This window comes from Sinocyclocheilus grahami, unplaced genomic scaffold (genome assembly GCF_001515645.1).
Source record: "Sinocyclocheilus grahami isolate Dianchi unplaced genomic scaffold, SAMN03320097.WGS_v1.1 scaffold293.1, whole genome shotgun sequence".
In the NCBI taxonomy this organism is placed as follows: Eukaryota; Metazoa; Chordata; class Actinopteri; order Cypriniformes; family Cyprinidae; genus Sinocyclocheilus; species Sinocyclocheilus grahami.
The window spans coordinates 911,918-933,252 of record NW_015505472.1 but is presented as its reverse complement, the minus strand read 5'-3'; the positions used below and the strand labels follow the sequence as shown (position 1 = coordinate 933,252).

General features: G+C 36.9%; 1 protein-coding gene across 1 annotated transcript in view; it reads right to left on the bottom strand.

The window, feature by feature from the left end:
• LOC107600844 (unconventional myosin-VI-like) overlaps positions 1 to 21,335 on the bottom strand; it is a 64,364-nt gene that overhangs the window by 28,617 nt on the left and 14,412 nt on the right. The window contains exons 7-21 of the mRNA XM_016292816.1: positions 20,753 to 20,808; positions 20,548 to 20,645; positions 20,304 to 20,468; positions 19,861 to 19,941; positions 16,410 to 16,418; positions 15,524 to 15,704; positions 13,681 to 13,825; positions 6,528 to 6,685; positions 5,636 to 5,727; positions 5,309 to 5,381; positions 3,941 to 4,068; positions 2,396 to 2,491; positions 1,963 to 2,133; positions 1,020 to 1,058; positions 50 to 143 (exon numbers count right to left, since the gene is read on the bottom strand). Coding sequence (XP_016148302.1) covers positions 50 to 143; positions 1,020 to 1,058; positions 1,963 to 2,133; positions 2,396 to 2,491; positions 3,941 to 4,068; positions 5,309 to 5,381; positions 5,636 to 5,727; positions 6,528 to 6,685; positions 13,681 to 13,825; positions 15,524 to 15,704; positions 16,410 to 16,418; positions 19,861 to 19,941; positions 20,304 to 20,468; positions 20,548 to 20,645; positions 20,753 to 20,808 — 1,586 coding nt within the window. The remainder of the gene's footprint in view (positions 1 to 49; positions 144 to 1,019; positions 1,059 to 1,962; positions 2,134 to 2,395; positions 2,492 to 3,940; positions 4,069 to 5,308; positions 5,382 to 5,635; positions 5,728 to 6,527; positions 6,686 to 13,680; positions 13,826 to 15,523; positions 15,705 to 16,409; positions 16,419 to 19,860; positions 19,942 to 20,303; positions 20,469 to 20,547; positions 20,646 to 20,752; positions 20,809 to 21,335) is intronic.

Here is a 21,335-nt window from a genome sequence, read left to right as displayed (position 1 = left end):
AAATGAATTGGAAACTTAAAAAAATACACCTATAAAATTGTATACATACCCGAGCACTGTAGCTGAGAAAGAATCTGAGCTCCTTCAAACTGGTGGCTCACCATCTTCAGATTAGGCTTGACACAACGGATAAAACTAGAGCCCTTTACAACACACACACATGAGAAATTATTATATTATTTATAGTTATAATAATATATTTTAAGTTTATATATATATATATTATATTATTTATAGTCAGCATGACAAGACCTTTGACTAAATGGTTTAGGATCTGGTCTACACTGGACCCTTTTCACATATGCAGGATTGAAACAGAAATAAACTACAGCAGGAACATTAAAAATATCTTTACTGTCACTTTAAAATAAATGCATCCTTGCTGAATAATTTTTGTTTTTCTTTAATCTTACTGACCCAAATGTTTAAACGTTAGTGTAAATGAAAGACAATATTTTCGGCAACTGCAAATAAAATTTTTATTTTTTTTTAAAAACACTATTGTGTTTCTACGAAATTGCAAAAGAGGAAGAAAACAATAAATTGCAACAATCAAAAGAGACAAAGATGACAAATTTACAGCCACTTGCTTAGCAGCTGTATTTTAAAAATAAATAAATAAATAAAAATTAATTACAACAGCATTGACTTTTTTTGTTTGTTATTAAATACCAGGATAATATATCTTAAGGTGTTAAATATATGCATTAAATCATTAAACAAAATAAAATATAAAAAACAATAGCTAGATTTACTTTTTTGCATCATTGCACAGTCTGTGAAAAGGGTCCATACAGCATATTCTGGCCAAGAATGGCCAACTTAGACAGCCTGACATGCAAAGCAAACAAGCATATTTTGTTCATTTTAATGTGTCATTTACTAGTGCCATAAATCAGCAACTGTCACGTTGCATCATTTGCTGTGCCGCCTGGTTTGCAGCATGCATTAGACACACTCAGTAATAACCAAAACAAGTGGCCAGCGTTTTTAAAATGAGTAAATAACCCATTACTCACTGTACTGCGTAGCTTTTCCAGTAGAAGGTTCAGTTGGGTCTATGAAAGTTAATCAGAAATGAAATGTGAGAGTGAGTACTGTACATTTTAATTAAGAGTATCTTTTCGTAAAAAAAAATAAATAAATCAGTTTGCACACAGTTGTAGAATTGTGCTGCCATGCAAATGGTATCACACATTTTGACACACACAGGAAGTTACAGTCATACATTATGCCGGTATTAGTCCAACTGTGAAGATCTTTTCTACAAATTCAGTATATAATGGTGACATAAATGGCATGGTGATGTGTTTACAGTGAAGGTTCTCTTAATGTATAAATTCCATGTGTATGATTTCATGACAAACAACTACAACAGAGACCAAAAATGTGGCAGCCACACTGGCACAAAGACATGGCAATGGACCAAGTGGGTGAAAGAGGTTTGAAGAAAAGGGTGGGAGAAAACTAAGATCTGCATTTGTTTATGAGGTTGCAGGTTACCCTGTGGTGCCGGCACTGAATATTTCAGCCAGGCTTACCCTACAAAAGCTTCAGTTTTTTCACTTTTTTTCCTTGTTTCTCTTTACATATTTATTTCAGCCCCAGAACTTTTCACAGGGAAAGGCTGAAGAAACAGGAGAAGGTCTAAGAGAGGAAGACGGAGAAAGGGCAAATGTTAGAAGGAAAGGAATTAGATCACCAGGTAAAAGGTAAAACGTCTCTCACAAAACTACCAAGAGGATCAAAAAGAAAACAACTTGATGAATAGCAAGCCCCACAAAACAAAATCTAAAGCGGTCTAAAGACAAACATTTGAGGAACTCCTAATCTGAGGAAAGCCTGTAGTTTTGAGGCCTTCATTTTTTTTTTGTCCTATCTTCAGGCCTGTTAACAACTTTGACAAAATGTGTTACCTGACTATCAGGAGAATAGTAATGTAAAGCTAAAGGACAGATTCACCTTGAATTTGTTTCCCACACTGATAAAGCTGAGTTTGCCAGCCTTCTGCTTTGAGTCCTTGGAATTGGAGTTGTTCTCAAAGAGATCCCGGACAAACTTGTCCTTCGACTCACACACCAGGCTCTCCAAAGACATGTGGAGGGCGTCATTATTCTTCTCTACAAACTGGGTCTGCTCACACACATACACCATATACACACAAAACCCACAGGGCACAGAAATAAACACAAAGTCAACCTCACAAAAAAACCAACAACTTTACCAAAGGGTACCAACTTTACTAAAGGGATTCCCCCAAGGCCCCAATTGTTTTTACAGTGTGGCACAAATTAATTAACTTATGTCAAACATTGTCACGTTACAGAACTAAAACAATAAGACTGTTTCCATACAAAAAGGGATTCAGAATGAACTAAGTGAATTGGGACCTTACAGTCTCATAGCACACGGCGCCAGCAAAATGTCTTATGATGAAGCCTTCATCATCTCTCAAATTCCGGTGGATTGTAAGCTTTGACTTCCTGGGCACCTGAAAAACCAACACACACAGAATTAAACTTTCAGCAAAATCCATCTTTGCAGCTGTATTTTTACTACTTCCTTCATATTTGGGTCTTGACATTGATTGGACTGTCAGGGTGAATCACATTCAAAACTACCAAGAAATGCCCTGGTCATATTTAACCCCATAAATCAAAAGAAATAAAGTAGCAAACACAATTTTACATAAAGAAAATGTAGCCTAATTATGCATTGTGCCATTGTATTTTCAAGCACATTAAGTTTCAGTAGCCTAATGTAATGGCAAAAAATATACACTATGCATATTCGTAGTTTATATTTAGTTTAATGTATTATTTAATTTTAGCATAAGACATGTTTGTTGTAATAAGCCACATGGAAATATTGATGGCGGAAGATGCCTCACTTAAAGGGATAGTTCACCTTCAGTTGCTGGTCCCCACTGACTTCCATAGTATGAAGAAAAGAAAAAAAAACACTATGCAAGTCAATGGGGACCAGCAACTGAAGGTGAACTATCCCTTTAAGGTGTGAATTTATTGTTAAACTGTAACATATTTGGAAACAACATTAGTATGGATAACAGGATAATGATGCTTCATCCAATATATTATTTAGGGAAATTAATGGAAATAATTGCTAATTTAATTCTTATAACACAAAATAAAAAATCAGGAAAAAAGGCCATCTTTCCCCACTGTGGTAAGATGACTCCCTATCTAGGGCAAAAGATATCCCCCTAAGTTTTTTAAAACACATATTTTTATGATTTTTTTAAGTGTCAGTAACGTGAAATACTAAATTAAACATTCAAGTAAATGTATGCATTTTGACAATTTAGTTGAACAATTACATGACAAATCAGATGAATCCCAGACAAAAAGAAACATCTGAATTACACTGTATATTTTTTTAATACAGGCCTATGTATTCAATTAGCCTATAGGTTATGATGAATAATGAGGATGTATGTAAAAAAAAATTATTAAACAATGACTTATACTCCAAGGGACTTTTCCATGACATTCTAATTTATTGAGATGCACCTGTGTGTGTATATATATATATATATATATATATAAAATAACAATTAACAATACAAATCTAAATTAATTACATTTGCCTTCAAAAGAGCATAACTATTAAATAAATGTGCTGAGATGAGATTCAGTGACATCTACAGTCAGGAGGAGTATTAAAGGGGGGGGGGGGGGGATCTTACTCCATCTTCCTTTAAATATTAGGCTACTCTTTAACAATCCCTTAAGATATGTACATGTTGACACTGAAGGTCAGATGAAAATGCAGAAAGTGAAAAAACTGACCTGTGGTCCAGAATGAAGGATAAACTATTAACTACTGAGGGGCTGTATGAAACTATCCTGCAGGCTGGTGGTTTGTTTTTTTTCTTTGCTATACTGTATTGGCTGTTGGAATGAACCAAACCATATCTTACAGTGAGACGGAAGTGATCTTTGTGCTTGCTGTGAACCGCCTCTGCAAAGTGCTGATCACTGGGCTGGGGAAGACGGTTCTCCTCATCCAGAATATCCAAGATACCCACCAGCTTTGCCTCAACCAGATCTGCAAAGCAGTAAAGTCACAGAGAGAAGTTTGGGACTGATGACAGAAACTTTTCATGTGAATGAATTCGAGTTGAATAGTAAATTAATATATTCAATCCCCCCGCCGAAGGTATTACCCAAAGTGAAGTAGAACTCAGCAAGTTTAATGGACGAATGCAAATTCTGTAGGCACACATGGACCTATTTGCTAATCAGTGCGAAGGCATCCGTCATATGCATAATTCATCAGAGACATGCGCAGGTGAGAGAGGTGCGGATGCAAGCGCAGTCATGTATTTGCATGAGCAGAAACCCGAGTATAATTGTGAGGTGATTGATGAGGAGACATGCAGGGAAAGGACCTATGCGTCCATTTGGAAGTCACAAGGACATGTGTTGCATCACTATCGAGAGAATTAGGAAAAGCAGAGCTGGCGAAAGGAAAGTGAGTTTTTCCCTTTGGAAAAGAAGTGACATCTGCGATATGCAAGGGTTTTTGTGCCCGCTTTTTGCGCTGCATCAGACGTGAGATGTTATGTTAAGCCACCTGCATACTGTGCAAACTCACACAAGCCGCTCACACAAACAAAAAAAAGAGGTGGTTTCTTTTGCAATACATACGAGGAAGATCTTCAATAAGTCGTTAAGGGTTAAAATACTGACCAACTAAAAAGGTAAAAGACATTGGTTCTGATACCTCCAGACAGCACTGTTCGGTCTGGTGATGGTATTTGCATTCAGTGAACCTGGTGAAGATTTCACTGTGTGTCCTGAGATTTAACTGACTTTCTGTTTCTGACAGGGTGATTTGGGTCAGACTGCACTGCTCAAGTGATCACCCTTAAAGCCGGCATCAAAAAACTAAAACAGTGCGAGCTCTTCATCTTATCTCCTAAACCCTCTCCAGAGAGCTCAATAGAGGTTTCTCCCAGGATTCATTCCTGTGTTATCTCAGGCACCCAGTATGGATTTCTGCTGGAATATTCATCTTCGGCATGATTTGTCCAGACAGCAACAGACATGGCGATGTATACAAATAACTATGTTTTGTCATCTGGGAACAGTTTTTTTGACCTTTGAAGGTCAGAATTTGAGAAGAAATTACATTTGTGCTGTAGCACATTGGGTTTAGAGACCATAGCATTTCTACGTGCGGAGGACTTCATTATATTTAAGTTGGCGTCAATGGGCCATAGCGCATCCTGTAATGAATGGAATGGAGGAAGGACATTGTTATTCACAGCCAAAGGGACACTGACCTATGCAGTCCTGATTATCAACATAATGAACTTCATTCACTCCCAGGCCTTCTTTCTGATACAGCTCTTGCTCCTGGGCAGAAAAAAAAAAAAAACACAAGATAAAAGTGCATCGTTTTTGCTGAAAGTGGGAAAATGCTTAACTTAATCTGCTGGAACAAGAACGTCTCAAAAGAAGTTAAACTGGAATCATTAAATCGGAACAGTTGTGTGCTTGCAAAGAAAAAAAAGAATACAGATGAAATGGCTTCATGCGTCAGTTTTAAGAAGGGCGTAATTATGATTCACTGATCAATACTAAAAATCCCAATAACACTGATGACTCACCTCTTTCAGTATGCGTTCATTAAAAAACTGCTGCAGCTTTTCGTTACAATAGTTGATGCAGAACTGCTCGAAGCTGTTGTGCTCAAAATACTCTGAACAGGAATATAAAAAAAGCATTCTGTGATTCATGCTCTAGGTATATCTCTAAAAGCATTTAAGAGTTACACTATTTCAGAGAGACCGTTAGTGAGAGCTAACTATCATTAATCCTACTGCATATTCGTAACCTTATTTCTGCATAAGACAAGCTAATAGCTAATGAATCACTTCGTCTGTTATATTCAATGACTCATATCCCATACCAAGTTTATTTTAAAGTTTAGCATTAATGGAATATTCCAGGTTAGATACAAGTTAACCTCTATTAATAGACAGCATCTGCTGCTGTCAATTACCATGGTAAATAATTTCAGTTTGTAAAAACCCCCAAAAAATTACAGTTAGGCACTTGAAATGGAAATATGCTTACTCCATAGACATCTACTGTATTGCATGCTTACCTCATGGACTTTAATTGAAAGTGTGTTTTATTAGCTCTTTTTAATATATTATTATTATATTTAGAAATTGAAAGTGCATTTCTGTCTTTTTTTATCTTGATTATTTTCAATCATTTTTGACAAATAATTTTGACATCTTAAATAATATTTTTTTCAAGAACTTCACGCAAGTCAAAATCTCAGAAAGAGCTCCGTATTTACATAAATGTAAAAAAATATGTAATTAAGACGAATAATCATTACATCATTAAATAAACAAGAAATTATTAAAATTAGACTAGGTTGTCTCATTTCTCATATGCATCTAGTTGATATGTTTGAACATTAAAGAACCACTGAAATCAGTGTTAAGGCAATGTGACCCATCCACTGCAGATATCACACAGCCTTACCAAAGCCAGCGATGTCCAGCACGCCGATGAAGTTGGAGGACGTATCAAAGGGGAAGCACTGGTTGACCCGTTTGACCACATGATCAAAGAGCCGGCTGTAAATGGTTTTGGCGAGGGCATCGCGGGCATTGTTGGCCTGTTCCACCTTCAGAGGCACCCTGGAGAGGAGCAAAGTGGGACAGGAGGAGTCAAAATCTGGGCCAGGCCTTTTGCTAATGCCGCCTCATCAATACATGTCCATTCTGTTTTACTTCGTCCAACTTTGCACTCTTAAGACAGTTGCTGTTTTACCACTCCAAGCAAAATGTGTAAAAAAAACACTTTAGGGGAAAGCAGAACGCCAACGAGAAATAATTTGGAGTCAAAATGTAATTTATTTTCCTCTCAATTCCATTATGATTGCAAATGCTCAAGGCTGCTGAAAAAAATCTTCTCTAACTTTATTTGACCTGACAATAGAGGTTTCTAGTTAGACAGAAGACAAACTAATATAATTAAAGCTGCTACAGACTAAAATTTAAACATTAGTGAAATTGTTTGGCAATGATGTACAAGAGATTTTTTTAGGGGGGTGGGGGGGTGGGCTTGTATTTATGGGGACGAAGGTAAATCGGGACAATTTTCTGCTCTGCAGAGTGCTGAAAGAAAGTTCTTGTTTTTTTTTTTTCTTCCAAAACTGACAGTTACACGAGTCCCCCAAAGACCACTATTCCTAAAACTATGCAAGAAAATATGTTTATGGCATGCAAATAACTGGGTCTAAATGGCCTAGACTACTTTTAATACAAAAACATCCTTCATGCCAACATCCTCCTTTTCTGCTTTGTTGTTCATCAAGTGTATAAAAAAAAACAACTTAATGGTTCTCCTGCAGATTACTTGCATAATTCAACTGAAAACAGTAAGGTAAAGGTGCAATTCATACTTATTTTGCAGTGGTAACTTTGATAAATGTATACACGCAGAACAAACAGCACTTGAAATCCCGGTGAAGCTTAAAGGGCTTGAAATGGAGCAGTGCAGCGATATTACATGAAAACACAATAAATCTCTATAACACACGCCTGTTAAAGCAAAGCAGCTCATAATCACAAGACACAATGGCTACCCACTATCCTCAGGAGGCATACGGAGACCAGCGAACTGAAACTCCAGAACTGGATGATAAAACCTTCTTCGCTGTGGGAATACCTGCTGTGTGACTCTTATTGCCTGCACAGTTAATAAAAGCTGGACCTGGCTCACAATAATCTCTACGATCTTGAGTCTGCGAGATTGCTTTTCATTAACTCGCTTTTATGCTATTAGTGTATTCCCTCCATAGCATGTGTGTCGAGAGGCTGCTGCGCTCTTCCTTCTCAATGTCACCTGCTTTGTTGCGTTTAACTGATATTTAAAAATCACAATACGCCTCTGAAATGAAGCTCTGTCTGGCACAAGCTGCTGCCCTCTCCGGTGTTTAGCAGTGTGAATTGCAAGGGTCAGTGTAGCCTTGTTTGAATACAGTCGCCATAATTTTCCATAAAACACATATCGCATATGTACATGGTTGTGCATCTGTTCGCAGTCAAATGAGGAGGGCAGTGAAACCTCTTGCGACTTTGATTCTCATCATACCTAAAAGACCCCAGGCCACTCCCTCAGACAAACATCCATTATTCATGCAGTGCAAACACTCCCAGTCTAGCATCTGTGCTTGGTTAAATATTAATCCACCGAGCAATGGCCTATCATTCAGTCGGCACCGAATATAAAACCCCACCTGGGCGACGAAGAACGGAGCATTATGATTCGGTCGAGGCAATCGAGTTTTTCCCATTTCTCTACTGACAACAGGCTTGTGCAGTAATTGGACTGTGGGTTTTGCATGGAGAAAGCTGAGAAGACCTGGGCTTTTGTTTCACAAAATTGCAAACCTGAGACTTATCTTTAAAAAGTAGTGGAGCGTTGTGGAAAAAGCTGCTTGGTACCTCAGCCTATTCGTGAAAGGCCTTCTCTGTTACGTAATCAATAAAAAGAAATACGTCCGTTTAAATGCAGAAGTCTTTGGAAGGCAACTAGACTATTACAGACCCTCAGCCAATTTAGTCTATGCCACATTTGATTATACTGACCATATCTCTAATGGAAAAGCTGCGAATAGCTATTTTCAGCTCTCCTCTCATCTGTGAGGGGGCGACCGGAGAATTCATTTAACAGTTATGTGAATGCGAATGGGGTGAAATGATGAAATGTAATACTAGAAGACGTTTTGCATCGCGGGGAAGATTGAGATGTGAGGAGAGTGTGGAAAATACCAAGCAGGGATCTGTGGTAACTTTTTGGTCATCTTTTGATCCTCATTTGGACAAAACAAATCAAGCTGCCGGAGGGTCAGTGGCTGAGCAGATGTTAAGGTAAACATGTGGGGTCACTCACTTGATGACTGTGCCTTTGGCGCCCCCTGCAGTGGTGAGCATGACCCTGGTGGTGAGGCTGACTCTCAGGTCGTCCTGGTCCAGGCCCAGGAGTTCGGCACAGTATTCAAGAGTCTGACTGGTCTGGTTCTTCAAAATGCAGCCACCTGAGACCAGATGAAAATTTGTAATGCTCATCTTTAAACTGTGGCTCATCACGTTTCTTATGCTGTGTCTAGACAGCAGAGCTTTATAAATGTTTCAATGTACATTTAGAATTTAGAAATTAGTATTTTGAAAAAAGGTTCGTTTGTGTGTGTGTATATATATATAAATCCTCTATGTTGTTGATTTTTTTTATTTATATGGTCTTTATAACATGGATTTCAGGTTTTTTAAATATTTATAATATTTAATATAAAACTTTCATGGTTTTCCCCCCCTAAATAAAATATTATTCTTCTACACATAATAAAAGATTATGCCAAACTACTTAAAAAGATTTCCTTCACAGGAATTTCATTCTTTTAATGAGGCTTTTATCTTCATATCAGTACAGTTGTATCACTGTATCATTTTTTCATTTATGATCAAAAATAATTTTAATTAATATATTAAAAACATTCTAATAGTGACAGTGACGTGACATGTGGCCAAGTATGGTGACCCATACTCGGAATTAGTGCTCTGCATTTACCCATCCAAAGTGCACACACGCAGCATTGAACACACACACACCACGAACACACACCCGGAGCAGTGGGCAGCCATTTATGCTGCGGCACCCGGGGAGCAGTTGGGGGTTCGGTGCCTTGCTCAAGGGCACCTCAGTCGTGGTATTGAAGGTGGGAGAGAGCGCTGTTCATTCACTCCCCCCACCTACAATCCCTGCCAGTACGAGACTCGAACCCGCAACCTTTAGGTTACGAGTCCGACTCTATAACCATTAGGCCACGACATCCCCATTGGAAACTTAATCCTGCAAAAAATGTTCCTAATAGATTAAAATAGATACAAAAAAAAGAAAAAGTTGTGCCTTTGACTCATCAGTGTTGTCTAAGAGCTATAAGTGTGTAAACAAATCTATAACTCTTCTATCATATCTCAGCCCTTTTAAAAAACATGTGCTCATACACAATAGTCTTCAGGTCTCCTGTAAGACCTCTATAACATCAGATTCTGTCTTTTCCAGCTAAAAAGTATCTCATTGTGAGCAGAGAAATGGAGCAGGCCAGAGCGTTAAAAGGTGTTGTACCTTCATCAGAAGAGGAAAACAAATCCTGGATGCATGTCTGGCAACACTAGAAAGAGCCCGGTTACCCCCACAGCAGCTCTCTAATGAGGTCTTTTGAGTTGGAGGAGGGATGGGTGTGGTGTGTGTGTGTATGAGTGTGAGGGAGTTTAATGAGGAGAACATGAGCATGAGCTTGGAAAATAATAAAATAACACTTCAGACATCAGTGAAAATTTCTTCCCTGACTGAACGCCGATGGTGCAAATTCTATATAAAAGCAAAATTGGTCATATTTTGAAGTCTCTTAACCTGATAGAAACCAAATACTTCTAAGCCAAGCATGACATGACAAAGCAACAAGCAATAAACCCCATCTCTTTTTTGTCCTAACCAGCATAATTGCAAATGACACAAGACATTTTATCGGCTGTTTGGTTTCTAGTTCTGCTTTATTGCAATAGATATAGAGTGAAATCTCACTGGTTGCATATGAAGCATCAAATATGTGCTGATTGGTTGTAATTTTGTCACTTTATGCAGGATACAAATTACTTTATGCTTGAAACTTGTCACATCATGCTGGGTTAGGACATTAAATCTATTTTTCTACAGATGCTATATGAATGGCTACCAGAGGAGCTTCCTGCCTCCTCAAAGTCGATATTGCCGAGATGAAGGACACCAGACACCACTCTGAAGAGATTGAGCTTCTCTGTGTCATCCAGGCCGATTTTCTTCATGGCCACCACCATCCTGTTGAAGTCTCCCAGGTCATCCAGCAGAGGGTCCTTCAGGGCACCCACCTTCCCGTGCTACAGACACAATGGACCATCAAGACACACGGTTCCAGAATCAACACTATCCATACGTCACACACACTGCAAGTGCCTGAGAAGGAAATGCAGTGGCACAGCAGCTGTAATCAGAGATCAGAAAGGGCTGTATACACATCTAGATCTCTGATTGAAGGAAGGAGGAAAAGAAAACAAACCACACCTGAGGGTCAGTGTGCCAGCACTTCCTTTTTGACACTCTCTTACAGTCGTATTCCAAAAAAATATATAATTATGTCATCAATTATTCACACTTTGTCCAAAACTTGAATGATTTTCTGTTTGAGGAAAGCTTTATGCTGCTGTTGCATTGAAAAGTGTGACATAAACATTCTTCATAATATCTTTTTTTGTGTTTAAAGGATACAAGAGCGAGTAAATGATGACAGAATTTTTTTTATTTTTGGGCAAACTATGCCTTTAAGTCACTGATGTACTGATAATCTGCAGTCGGATGACAAAACAGATCACACCACTCTGACCACAATAGAGCTTAAACGCTGTTTAATACCCATAACTACAAGCACCCCTTACAAAAATACTTTTTTCACACAGAAAGCCTCATGCATATTAGCTTGCAGACCCATGCACATACTAATAACTAATTTCATGCACAGAAACCCAGAAAGTTGAAGAACGTAAAGCATGAAAAGCGTTTAGAAAGGCCAACTGGTAAAACATCACCTTATGATCCTGAATTTTAAAAAGATCAGAGAAGGCAAAGACACATAATATTCAGTTAGAAAACTACTAATATAAACAAAATGGCTAGAAAAGTAGTGCTCTGTTTCAAAGCATACATAGGTAGGATTTCAATGATAAAACCTTAAAATAAGCTAAAACATTTTTTTTTTTAAATAGTAAGATTATACTGTATTTCTTAAGTTGTTTGTGATTACTTTAATAAATTTCTACTTTTTCTGTAAATAAGAAAATGAGCAGCTTTGTCATTATGGAATACAGTAGATAAGAAAATATCTTGGGGGCCTTTGAATATAGTCTTTGAGAAGGGGAGGTTTAAAATCAAAAGGGTTGAGAAACACTGGGCACTTTAAAAACATAGTATTGGCCAAATTCTAAGGCAGCCTTGCATATATATTTTGTTCATTTGGCAATCCCAGAATGCACTGAGTTCAATTCAAGATGGCTAATTGGAACAAAATCATAAATACACTGAAATCTTTTTCAATTCTGAATAGTAGCTCTAAAAAATTTACAGTAACAGTTTCTATGAAGCCCGTATTTATAATAAATTATAAGGGTATTCTTAAGGCATTATAATGAATTAATAATGCATTATAAAAATAACTTATAATATGTTGTATCATCGCATAAATAATCATAAGAACAGTTTTAATGTATTATAATACTTATTTATGGTTATAGCTTTTAAGAGTATGATGATTTATAACATACAATGAACATGTTGCATCCACTTAAGTAACAATGAATTATATTCCCCATAGTTATGATGTATTATAAGTCTCATAACTTACCATTGCTTAAGATCTGCACAATAACTTAGTACATCTTATTATTTTCTGAGTATTTATCAGATCAGATGAATGTGTTCACATTTGCATTGAACTAATTTTATTTGTAATATCAGTATGGTTATTTTGATGGTACCCTTTAGACAACTGTTGATAAGTAACTTTGCAACTACAAGTCAACTAGCAGTCATTGGATTATTAGTAGCATGTCTGCTAAATATCTGCTAACGCTTTATTTTGATGGTTCCCCAACAGACATTCAACTGACTATTAGCAACTTTGCAAGTACGTCAACATTCTACCAATCCCAACCTTAACCGAAGTCTACTAATACTCTAATGAGAGTTAGTTGACATGGAGTTGCAAAGTTGCTTATAGTCAATAGACTAAGGGGACCATCAAAATAAAATGTAATCTAATAATAAAAAAAATTTGAAAGTATTACAACTGATCTTAAACTAGCTAACACAGGAAACCCTCAAAAACACTCAACATGTAGTAAAATACTGTGCATATCTAAATTAAACAATGTCACGATATGAGATAATCCATTATAAATTAAGTGGATTTAATATGGTATTAATTGTGTGTTATATATAATCATACTCTTAAAAGTTATAACCACAAATGCGCAAGTATTACAATGTATTATAATTGTTGTTATGATTATTCATGAGATGATACAACATATTATAAGTGTTTTTATAATGCATGATGCACTCATTACAATGCCTTAAGAATACCCTTATAATGTATTATAAATATGGGCTTCATAGAAAGTGTTACCAAATTTACAAGGCTATTTTACCCAATTTTTGTGTGTGCTTTGTATTTTAATGCTTATTGGAGTATGATGCTGTTAGCTTAGCAGCGCCACATTTGATTATACTGACCATATCTCTAATGGAAAAGCTGCGAATAGCTATTTTCAGCTCTCCTCTCATCTGTGAGGGGGCGACCGGAGAATTCATTTAACAGTTATGTGAATGCGAATGGGGTGAAATGATGAAATGTAATACTAGAAGACGTTTTGCATCGCGGGGAAGATTGAGATGTGAGGAGAGTGTGGAAAATACCAAGCAGGGATCTGTGGTAACTTTTTGGTCATCTTTTGATCCTCATTTGGACAAAACAAATCAAGCTGCCGGAGGGTCAGTGGCTGAGCAGATGTTAAGGTAAACATGTGGGGTCACTCACTTGATGACTGTGCCTTTGGCGCCCCCTGCAGTGGTGAGCATGACCCTGGTGGTGAGGCTGACTCTCAGGTCGTCCTGGTCCAGGCCCAGGAGTTCGGCACAGTATTCAAGAGTCTGACTGGTCTGGTTCTTCAAAATGCAGCCACCTGAGACCAGATGAAAATTTGTAATGCTCATCTTTAAACTGTGGCTCATCACGTTTCTTATGCTGTGTCTAGACAGCAGAGCTTTATAAATGTTTCAATGTACATTTAGAATTTAGAAATTAGTATTTTGAAAAAAGGTTCGTTTGTGTGTGTGTATATATATATAAATCCTCTATGTTGTTGATTTTTTTTATTTATATGGTCTTTATAACATGGATTTCAGGTTTTTTAAATATTTATAATATTTAATATAAAACTTTCATGGTTTTCCCCCCCTAAATAAAATATTATTCTTCTACACATAATAAAAGATTATGCCAAACTACTTAAAAAGATTTCCTTCACAGGAATTTCATTCTTTTAATGAGGCTTTTATCTTCATATCAGTACAGTTGTATCACTGTATCATTTTTTCATTTATGATCAAAAATAATTTTAATTAATATATTAAAAACATTCTAATAGTGACAGTGACGTGACATGTGGCCAAGTATGGTGACCCATACTCGGAATTAGTGCTCTGCATTTACCCATCCAAAGTGCACACACGCAGCATTGAACACACACACACCACGAACACACACCCGGAGCAGTGGGCAGCCATTTATGCTGCGGCACCCGGGGAGCAGTTGGGGGTTCGGTGCCTTGCTCAAGGGCACCTCAGTCGTGGTATTGAAGGTGGGAGAGAGCGCTGTTCATTCACTCCCCCCACCTACAATCCCTGCCAGTACGAGACTCGAACCCGCAACCTTTAGGTTACGAGTCCGACTCTATAACCATTAGGCCACGACATCCCCATTGGAAACTTAATCCTGCAAAAAATGTTCCTAATAGATTAAAATAGATACAAAAAAAAGAAAAAGTTGTGCCTTTGACTCATCAGTGTTGTCTAAGAGCTATAAGTGTGTAAACAAATCTATAACTCTTCTATCATATCTCAGCCCTTTTAAAAAACATGTGCTCATACACAATAGTCTTCAGGTCTCCTGTAAGACCTCTATAAAATCAGATTCTGTCTTTTCCAGCTAAAAAGTATCTCATTGTGAGCAGAGAAATGGAGCAGGCCAGAGCGTTAAAAGGTGTTGTACCTTCATCAGAAGAGGAAAACAAATCCTGGATGCATGTCTGGCAACACTAGAAAGAGCCCGGTTACCCCCACAGCAGCTCTCTAATGAGGTCTTTTGAGTTGGAGGAGGGATGGGTGTGGTGTGTGTGTGTATGAGTGTGAGGGAGTTTAATGAGGAGAACATGAGCATGAGCTTGGAAAATAATAAAATAACACTTCAGACATCAGTGAAAATTTCTTCCCTGACTGAACGCCGATGGTGCAAATTCTATATAAAAGCAAAATTGGTCATATTTTGAAGTCTCTTAACCTGATAGAAACCAAATACTTCTAAGCCAAGCATGACATGACAAAGCAACAAGCAATAAACCCCATCTCTTTTTTGTCCTAACCAGCATAATTGCAAATGACACAAGACATTTTATCGGCTGTTTGGTTTCTAGTTCTGCTTTATTGCAATAGATATAGAGTGAAATCTCACTGGTTGCATATGAAGCATCAAATATGTGCTGATTGGTTGTAATTTTGTCACTTTATGCAGGATACAAATTACTTTATGCTTGAAACTTGTCACATCATGCTGGGTTAGGACATTAAATCTATTTTTCTACAGATGCTATATGAATGGCTACCAGAGGAGCTTCCTGCCTCCTCAAAGTCGATATTGCCGAGATGAAGGACACCAGACACCACTCTGAAGAGATTGAGCTTCTCTGTGTCATCCAGGCCGATTTTCTTCATGGCCACCACCATCCTGTTGAAGTCTCCCAGGTCATCCAGCAGAGGGTCCTTCAGGGCACCCACCTTCCCGTGCTACAGACACAATGGACCATCAAGACACACGGTTCCAGAATCAACACTATCCATACGTCACACACACTGCAAGTGCCTGAGAAGGAAATGCAGTGGCACAGCAGCTGTAATCAGAGATCAGAAAGGGCTGTATACACATCTAGATCTCTGATTGAAGGAAGGAGGAAAAGAAAACAAACCACACCTGAGGGTCAGTGTGCCAGCACTTCCTTTTTGACACTCTCTTACAGTCGTATTCCAAAAAAATATATAATTATGTCATCAATTATTCACACTTTGTCCAAAACTTGAATGATTTTCTGTTTGAGGAAAGCTTTATGCTGCTGTTGCATTGAAAAGTGTGACATAAACATTCTTCATAATATCTTTTTTTGTGTTTAAAGGATACAAGAGCGAGTAAATGATGACAGAATTTTTTTTATTTTTGGGCAAACTATGCCTTTAAGTCACTGATGTACTGATAATCTGCAGTCGGATGACAAAACAGATCACACCACTCTGACCACAATAGAGCTTAAACGCTGTTTAATACCCATAACTACAAGCACCCCTTACAAAAATACTTTTTTCACACAGAAAGCCTCATGCATATTAGCTTGCAGACCCATGCACATACTAATAACTAATTTCATGCACAGAAACCCAGAAAGTTGAAGAACGTAAAGCATGAAAAGCGTTTAGAAAGGCCAACTGGTAAAACATCACCTTATGATCCTGAATTTTAAAAAGATCAGAGAAGGCAAAGACACATAATATTCAGTTAGAAAACTACTAATATAAACAAAATGGCTAGAAAAGTAGTGCTCTGTTTCAAAGCATACATAGGTAGGATTTCAATGATAAAACCTTAAAATAAGCTAAAACATTTTTTTTTTTAAATAGTAAGATTATACTGTATTTCTTAAGTTGTTTGTGATTACTTTAATAAATTTCTACTTTTTCTGTAAATAAGAAAATGAGCAGCTTTGTCATTATGGAATACAGTAGATAAGAAAATATCTTGGGGGCCTTTGAATATAGTCTTTGAGAAGGGGAGGTTTAAAATCAAAAGGGTTGAGAAACACTGGGCACTTTAAAAACATAGTATTGGCCAAATTCTAAGGCAGCCTTGCATATATATTTTGTTCATTTGGCAATCCCAGAATGCACTGAGTTCAATTCAAGATGGCTAATTGGAACAAAATCATAAATACACTGAAATCTTTTTCAATTCTGAATAGTAGCTCTAAAAAATTTACAGTAACAGTTTCTATGAAGCCCGTATTTATAATAAATTATAAGGGTATTCTTAAGGCATTATAATGAATTAATAATGCATTATAAAAATAACTTATGTATCATCGTATCATCGCATAAATAATCATAAGAACAGTTTTAATGTATTATAATACTTATTTATGGTTATAGCTTTTAATGATTTATAGATTTATAACATACAATGAACATGTTGCATCCACTTAAGTAACAATGAATTATATTCCCCATAGTTATGATGTATTATAAGTCTCATAACTTACCATTGCTTAAGATCTGCACAATAACTTAGTACATCTTATTATTTTCTGAGTATTTATCAGATCAGATGAATGTGTTCACATTTGCATTGAACTAATTTTATTTGTAATATCAGTATGGTTATTTTGATGGTACCCTTTAGACAACTGTTGATAAGTAACTTTGCAACTACAAGTCAACTAGCAGTCATTGGATTATTAGTAGCATGTCTGCTAAATATCTGCTAACGCTTTATTTTGATGGTTCCCCAACAGACATTCAACTGACTATTAGCAACTTTGCAAGTACGTCAACATTCTACCAATCCCAACCTTAACCGAAGTCTACTAATACTCTAATGAGAGTTAGTTGACATGGAGTTGCAAAGTTGCTTATAGTCAATAGACTAAGGGGACCATCAAAATAAAATGTAATCTAATAATAAAAAAAATTTGAAAGTATTACAACTGATCTTAAACTAGCTAACACAGGAAACCCTCAAAAACACTCAACATGTAGTAAAATACTGAATTAAACAATGTCACGATATGAGATAATCCATTATAAATTAAGTGGATTTAATATGGTATTAATTGTGTGTTATATATAATCATACTCTTAAAAGTTATAACCACAAATGCGCAAGTATTACAATGTATTATAATTGTTGTTATGATTATTCATGAGATGATACAACATATTATAAGTGTTTTTATAATGCATGATGCACTCATTACAATGCCTTAAGAATACCCTTATAATGTATTATAAATATGGGCTTCATAGAAAGTGTTACCAAATTTACAAGGCTATTTTACCCAATTTTTGTGTGTGCTTTGTATTTTAATGCTTATTGGAGTATGATGCTGTTAGCTTAGCAGCATGCTAATCTAACTCTATCCGCTTAAGTCGGACGCCACATATGACCTTTTCGGGGTCTGAACCCTCTATCAGATGCCAAAAGCAAAGAATAAATGGTGCTAAAATACACTCACGGTGTGCTGTAATACTACAGAAAAATCACATCCTAACCGAAATCTCAGATGGCCATACAGTGATTAATCTTTTATGAATCGTTAAAATATTGGTGTCTGGGACACCGTGACTTTTTAAAAGCTTAGCTTAAATTTGAATACAAATATACAGTTCTCATAAAAGGCTGTAGAGATAATATTCATGGGTCCAATTCTCTACTCTTTTAATGGAGAATACTAAGTATTCATTATTTCACGACTTAGATTGGAATAAGATTTGAAACTGGATAGATTAAAAACTGTCAGTTAAGTCAATTTGAGTTCTGTTTGTATGGCGCAGACTTCCTGCCTTTGTAGAGAGTTCCAAGTCAGTCACTTATAAGGTTCTTTGATTAGGATTCATTCCTAAAAGACTGTTGCCTATATAAGCACTAGACTGCTCACTAGGTTTTGGACCAGAGCCTGAGCGAAGATAAATCTCAGTTGATTCAGAATTAAAAATGGATTGCATCCTAATCCTAATACCAACCCAAACTCATTATAATATTCAAGTGTTCAAGGATGATTAAAAAAAAAATTGAGAAAATAACAACAAAAGTACCATCTGCAAATATGGGGTAAGAAACTAATCTCAGATCTTCATCTGAAAATGTAGTGAAACAGACGGTGTTGAGCTAGCAAATGAACTACTGCACCAACAGAAACAGCAGCTAATGAATATCTCATCCCCTCCAGAGGGATTCAACACAACGATGATTTATAATAATGGCCCTTGATAACAATAACATCAATTGATGGGCTTGGTCTCCAGAGAGGGCTGTGTGCAAACACAACACAACAATGCTGGAATTTATTACACTTTACATAATTCATCAAAGACATGAACTAATTTCCGAGGGTAACTAATTCAATCTGAGGCAAAATGGTGATCCTGCAAATGCAGAGATGCTGGCTGCGGTCAAGGTCTATTCATTCAGCATGTCCTCTAGTCTTAAAGGGGTCATATGATGCAATTTCAATTTTTCCTTTCTCTTTGGAGTGTTACAAGCTATTGGTGCATAAAGAAGATCTGTAAAGTTGCAAAGACTAAAGTCTTAAATCCAAAGTCATTATAATCAGTAATTATGTCCCCACTGGATGCAACAAATGCCTCGTTTGTAATGGGTTTTAATGTTTATGTCTCGTCGCTCCGGCCGGGACACGGCATCAACAGCATGTGAGGGGCGTAACATTTCCGTCTCACGCTTGAGGTATTCGGCCAATCACAACGCACTGGATAGCTGGCCAATCACAGCACACCTCGCTTTTTCAGACCGATGAGCTTTGTAAAAATCGACGCATTTCAAAAAGGCGTGGCATAAAGGAGAAACAATAATGTACAGTATGTGGAAAATAATGTGTTTTTTTTTACTTTAAACCGCATAAACACATTTCATTACACCAAATACCCAAAATAATGTTCTTTTTAGCAGCATCATATGACCCCTTTAATTGTACTACACAAACAAACAAAAACGCAAGGATTTGATCATACATCAAAAATAATTCTGAAATCTTAACTACAGCTTAGCTTAGGGCTGTTTATTACGTTAAATTTGCCACAAATGTGTATCAGAATGCAGGAAGGAGGACACGGACTCATCAAGTTACTGACCCAGAGATTCCCAAACACAGATGATTCTACGTACCTCAGGACTTTTCCTGTTTTGCATGATCTGTTTATCTGAATCCTTGTTTGCAAAGTATCGGGTGCAGCCACGATTCAAATACTGAGTGAAACACAAACACACAGTGAGGGAAGTTAATATATGAGACCAAACATACATTCCTAATCATTGTAAAGCAAATATGCCATCTAGTGGTACATATACATTTTCATGGTCTCACGTATTTAATGTTTACTGTATATAAGGCCTGAAAATCACATATTGGATTTTATTTGACGTGTTCAGTTGACACTTCCTGCAGTTGTGTGCTTTGATACAGTCTGTTTGCTATGGTCACAGTTGTCAGATTGCTTTCATTGCACCAATTATAATACAAAGTCTCAAGGTTTCCTGTTGAACAGAGTGTCTAAGCTTGGTAAAATGCTTTCCATATTCCTGACACACACAATACACAGGAAACTGACCCGGAAGTTGTCCGGAGAGTTGAGATGAAGCATGTTCCTGATGTCCTCGGATGCCCCTGCGCAAAGTCTGTAAAATATATGGTAGTTTCGCTCTTCTGTACTCTGCATGCAAATCCGAGACTTCTCCAGCAGATAGTGTGAGACAAATCCGCCCACAACTGCATTCTGAAGACACAATGAACGCAATTAGTAACCAAGTCTTACAGTGATCACACTCTAGCCTTCAGAGTAAGAGAAAGTTTACCTTCTCATTAAAGTGAATTTCCACAAACTTTCCAAACCGGCTGCTGTTGTTGTTCCTGACAGTCTTTGCATTTCCAAAAGCTTCAAGCAAGGGGTTGGCTGCACGGAACAGACACATTATTTAAAAACAGATTTTGCATCATATGCAAAAAGCAGACATTACTGCACTAGACACAACCAGTTCAAAGTGTCTTTGGAGAACCTACCCTCAACAATCCTCTCATCTATATCTTGACATGTTCCATAAGATGTGGTTAAATACCTGAAATTAAGCAGATCAAGACATGGTGAAAATGACAAAACTTGTTCAATAAAACACAAAACATATTTACTTACCAGTAACATTACTGAGCACTGCAACATGCTACCATTCAAACGTTTTGGGTCAGTGAGACTTTTCAATGTTTTTGAAAGAAGTCTCAACAAGGCTGCATTTCAGTATCACATGATCCTTCAGAAATCATTCTAATATGCTGATTTGCTGCTCAAGAAACATTTCTTATTATTATCATTGTAAAAATAGTCGTGTGTAATAATTTATCTGAAACAGAAATCTTCTTTAACATTATAAACATCTTTATGGGTCACTTTTGACTGATTTAATGAACCCTTGCTGTATAAAATATTCATTTCTGACCCCAAAATTTGCATGGTAGTGTAACACTATTACAGAAAGTTTATTCAGGCTCCCTGAATAATCCTCATATCAAGTCACAAAAATGAAAACCACAATGGGTTATCATGTTTTTGAACAGTTCCATAGGCACGCCATAATATTTTTTTATAATT